The sequence below is a fragment of the Pundamilia nyererei genome, unplaced genomic scaffold (assembly GCF_000239375.1).
Source record: "Pundamilia nyererei isolate P.nyererei 1_Seehausen unplaced genomic scaffold, PunNye1.0 scaffold00022, whole genome shotgun sequence".
Lineage (NCBI taxonomy): Eukaryota > Metazoa > Chordata > Actinopteri > Cichliformes > Cichlidae > Pundamilia > Pundamilia nyererei.
Genome location: NW_005187423.1, coordinates 5,352,068 through 5,356,556, shown reverse-complemented (window position 1 = coordinate 5,356,556; position 4,489 = coordinate 5,352,068). Strand labels below are relative to the sequence as shown.

General features: G+C 42.9%; 1 protein-coding gene across 1 annotated transcript in view; it reads right to left on the bottom strand.

The window, feature by feature from the left end:
• Positions 1 to 875: 875 nt before the first annotated feature.
• mtnr1aa (melatonin receptor 1A a) overlaps positions 876 to 4,489 on the bottom strand; it is a 38,939-nt gene continuing 35,325 nt past the window's right edge. Inside the window, exon 2 of the mRNA XM_005727028.1 lies at positions 876 to 2,414. Coding sequence (XP_005727085.1) covers positions 1,546 to 2,414 — 869 coding nt within the window. The 3' untranslated portion in view covers positions 876 to 1,545. The remainder of the gene's footprint in view (positions 2,415 to 4,489) is intronic.

Here is a 4,489-nt window from a genome sequence, read left to right as displayed (position 1 = left end):
CTGGCCTCAGATTACTGTATGACTCTGTTTGGGGGCAGTGTAAATCCCTGGGATTTTTACATTTGCTCATCCCCAACCCATTCATTCCTTCCTACCGCACACAGCTCTTGGGATTAAACGGATTGAGAAGGGGGCAGGGAGTCCTGTGGGTGCTGGCTCTTTTAGCTCTTGCTTTGAGGATGATGGTCAGCTGCTGTTATGTAAGCCAAGTGGATTTCAAATGCATGGTTGGGCCACTCTCCTCTGCGGTGCATTATTTCTTTGTGCTCCACTAACCGGGTAGCCCACGCACACTATGCAACACGCATGCAAGTGCTGATGCATAGTAGCCTAAACTGTCCCGGCCTCTTACGCATTGCAGAATTCTTCCCACTGTGAAGGGCACAGTGAAGGGCACAATTTTCATTGGTTCACCTAAAAATTTGTTTGCAGACAGAACCTTATGAGCTTATACGTTTAACCGCCACTCATATCATTCAGACAATGCAGAAAAAACTAAGCACTTGCTACATAACCTTGCCATATCATATCCATTGGATGCTTTTACAGGTAATGATGACTGTGTTCCACCGTGTGTGAAATCCCAGTTACCCAGGCAGATTTGTAGCAGAGCTGTCACACTGGCAAAAAAAAATATGAATAGAGGACAAACCAAACTACATCATTTACAGGCCAATGCAGTGTCCTGAAACAAACTGGTCATTTGAGAGGGTTAGAGGCTAAGACTGCAGCAAACAAAGTTACTGTTTAAAGCCATTTATAACTGTAACACATGATGGCCAAAGGAAAGGAGAAAACACCCCCAATAAGCCAGAATTGTAGTAAAACGAGCATCGGTAAGTACACTGAACACAGGGCTAATGCAAAAACGCCGTCAGTATCAGATTTTATTTTGCATATGAATAATTTCCAATATCCATGCATACAGTATAATGAGCACATAATGTGGTAGAGACAGAGAGAGAGCGAGAGATATTGTCTTTACTAAAGAATATATTCCACCTAATGTAATGGACGGTACTGTAGGTTACACTAACACAGCAGCAAGCCACACTGCTTGCACTCAGTTAGTGTTACAGTGTCACGAATGAGGTTATTAAAATTGGTTAACTCCATTTACAAACTTGCGAGTATCTTTTCAACCGAGATTTGTAGAAATCTTATTTTAGTGGCCTCATAAAATGTTCTTTTTATTCTTTTGAAACCGGAACCTGATATATTGTGTATTTACATGGCATTTCATACAAAATAAATACTTAGATATTTAATGATACATTTATATCATCATTGTAAACATGAAAACAAAACAGACATCATATATTGTTTTGTACTACAGGGACTGCAGAGTCAAACAAAAGTGCTTGATCAGAGACAAAGATGTTACGCACCCCTGTTCTTGCTGTGATTGTTCAGAGATCAGATAGCACCGTATGAGTCCCGACAGAAGCTGTTTGTGGTTTATATTTGGTATTTTTCCTACTCAGCTTTTTTTCCTTTTCTTCCTCATACTCTCAGTATATTGGTTTTATGTCTCTGAGTTCTGTTTCAGACAGAGTCCACTTTGACCTGGTTGTTGTTGGTCATGAGCGGTGACGGTTTACTCTTGAGCCGCTCCCCTGCGTCATTCGAGCTGTCCTGGAAGAAGATGCGAGCCGTGCACACTGACACTACAATACGCTTGTACTCGCGCCGGAAGTTCTGGTTCAGCACGCCATACACAATGGCATTAAGGCAGCTGTTAAAGTAGGCCATGAAGTAGCTGGCCACGAACAACCACTCAGGGATGAGGGGAATCACAACCTCCGGTTTGATCGCTACAGCCAGTCCGATGAAGTTTAGCGGTGCCCAGCACACAGCAAAGAGCACAAACACCACAAACATGGTAACAAAGTTCCTAACGTCATGTGGCGTCAACTTGGGTCGATTGTCTGGCTTGACCCGTCTCCTTACCTGTATGACCAATATCCAAATGCGCAGGTAGCAGTAGGTGACAATCATGATGGGTAAAATGAAGTGGAAGAAGACCACGGCGATGGTGTACGCGGAGCTGGCCGACTGAACAAATGTGCAGGAATAAACCCGCGGGTCGTACTGAAGCGAGCCCACAAACAGGTTGGGCACGATGGCAACAACAGTCAGCGCCCAGATTAACAACACATAGCAGACAGAGTTTTTGTCGCTGTACAGTTTATCGTATTTGAGGCTGTGGCAGATATAACAGTATCGGTTGATGGCGATGCCGGTGATGTTGAAGATGGAGCCGATGACGCTGACACCCATGAGGAAGCCGCTGATTTGGCAGTGGACGTAACCCAGGTTCCAGCCATTGTGGAAGATGGAGGTGAGGACCAGAGGGTATGGGTAGATGGCCACCACAAGGTCTGCCACTGCCAGGCTCACCACAAAGATGTTCCCTATCGAAAACACAAACAGCAGAGACATGGATGACCAACTGAGAACAGACTCAACATTCAATTAAAGGAGACATGGAGTCATTATATCCAGAGACTGCCAAATGTTCCTCGCTTTAACATATTTACTTTTCCTTCCCCACCTTTCTGGGAGTCTTGTGACTTATTATGAAGAAAGATAACGAGTACAGAACAAATATGACGGCATGAAAACCGCATCATTGATAAAGTATTGTTGATGTCACCCCTGTGGACTTTGGATTGGATCATTTAAGACATGGATAAAGCTCTGCTGCTAATTCCCATCTTTCCCCTGAATTCTTTTAAATTGAGCAAGAACACAGAATTACAATTTGTATAAATATCACTGAGAAGATCTTCTATGTGATCATCTGACACAAGATGCAAGGCTCCTCATTTCTTACAGCATTAAAGGCAAAATCTGCCCAGTGGAAATGACAATCCTTTTGAAAATCTGAGCCCATTGCGTGTTGGCTAAGATAGCTGGCGTTAATTAAAATAGATGTAATCAAATGTGCTAAAACAAAGAAGACCCCCCCACTAACACAATACTTTAGAGACATCCATTTGTTTCTCTTGCAATTTTGTAACTTAAGCCAGAGGAAAAGTGCCTCAAGGCTGGATGTTGAGAGGGAATCCATCTGTAGTTTGGTATTGTATGTGTGCATATGCACATGTGCGCTTGTGTGAATGCATAAACACAGTAGTAGTTTCCCTCGATGATTTGGCATGTGTGAACATCAGCGTACATTCAGCTGTTACCTTTTGATGTTGGTGAATAATGAAAATAATGCATATTTCTAATTGTCAGGAAGGACTCTACAGTGCGCATGGAAGGTAAGCATGATCTAAAGTGGGGATTATAAAGATACAGTCTGCAGGAAACACCCAGCCACCAAAGGACCAAGTCTGTCCCACTGGATGACTTTGAGAATGTCAAAATTGCAAAGAATAGGGCATAATTTTGCATCAGGAAGAATTGAGGAAGTTGGTATGAATCGATGTTGCCATGAGAGTGGTTGTTTAAAATTGTATCATTCTATGTAGGCCCTGAACAGTTGATTGCACTGTAACTTAAGAAAACACCAGTAAAACACCTATGGTATGAATTTTAAAATCCTAGGTGACCTCCTTCTCGAGTACCGCATTCACGAGCTTGCCCACGCCGCCCGCCTGGTGAGGTGACAACAATATCAGTTTTTTACAGCTAAGGGGTGAAAAAACAGCAATGTGAATAAAACACAGTGGAAGGAGAAAAAATAACATCTCCCAAAACACAACGGAAGTGTATTTTGGGAGACATTAACGTGACAGAACAGCTGTGAGAGGATTGCACAGGAAGACACACTTAAAACAAGGAGCATTCATCGCTTTTGTGAGGAAGAGAAAGATACTAGGTAATTATATGAATCACATGATTCATATAACACTGTAGATACATGTTTGCTATTAGCTATGCAGCTGTTATGTTGTGACTTGTGCAGCTGTTCCATCACGTTATTGTCTCCGTAAAAACACTTCCATCCTCTTTTGTGAAATCTTTCTCCTCATTCTGTTGAGCTGTATATCATTTCTATTGTGTTTTGTGTGCTTTTGAAGCATTTTTTTAATTGCTAGTGGTTCTTTTGTAAGGTGAAGTGTATTTGACCTCTCAGGGCCACCTCATATATATCTTAGTTTCGGAGCATCTGTGGTTCCAGTGGTAGAGAGGGTCATCTATGAATCGAAATGTGATCCCCACTTCATACACAGAATTGTATTACCAGAGGCTGAAGGATGCTGGGCATGATACTGAACCCCAAGTTGCCCCTGATACATTCATCAGAGAGTGTGTGTGTCCACCTGGGTCTGGGTGCAGTTCCCCCCTCCAGGGGCAAGGGTACCTAGACCCGGTTTGTAGAGTACGCTTGGGGAGTGTGATTGTGTGTACTTCGTCTCTTTATGTCTGTCTCCACCTTGGTTGAATGTGGAGTAAGTGCATATGAGAGCATGAGGGTGGGAATGGATGTTTGTATCTGTGTGTGCCTGTATGTCTGTGTCTATATGTCAGGTTGGGT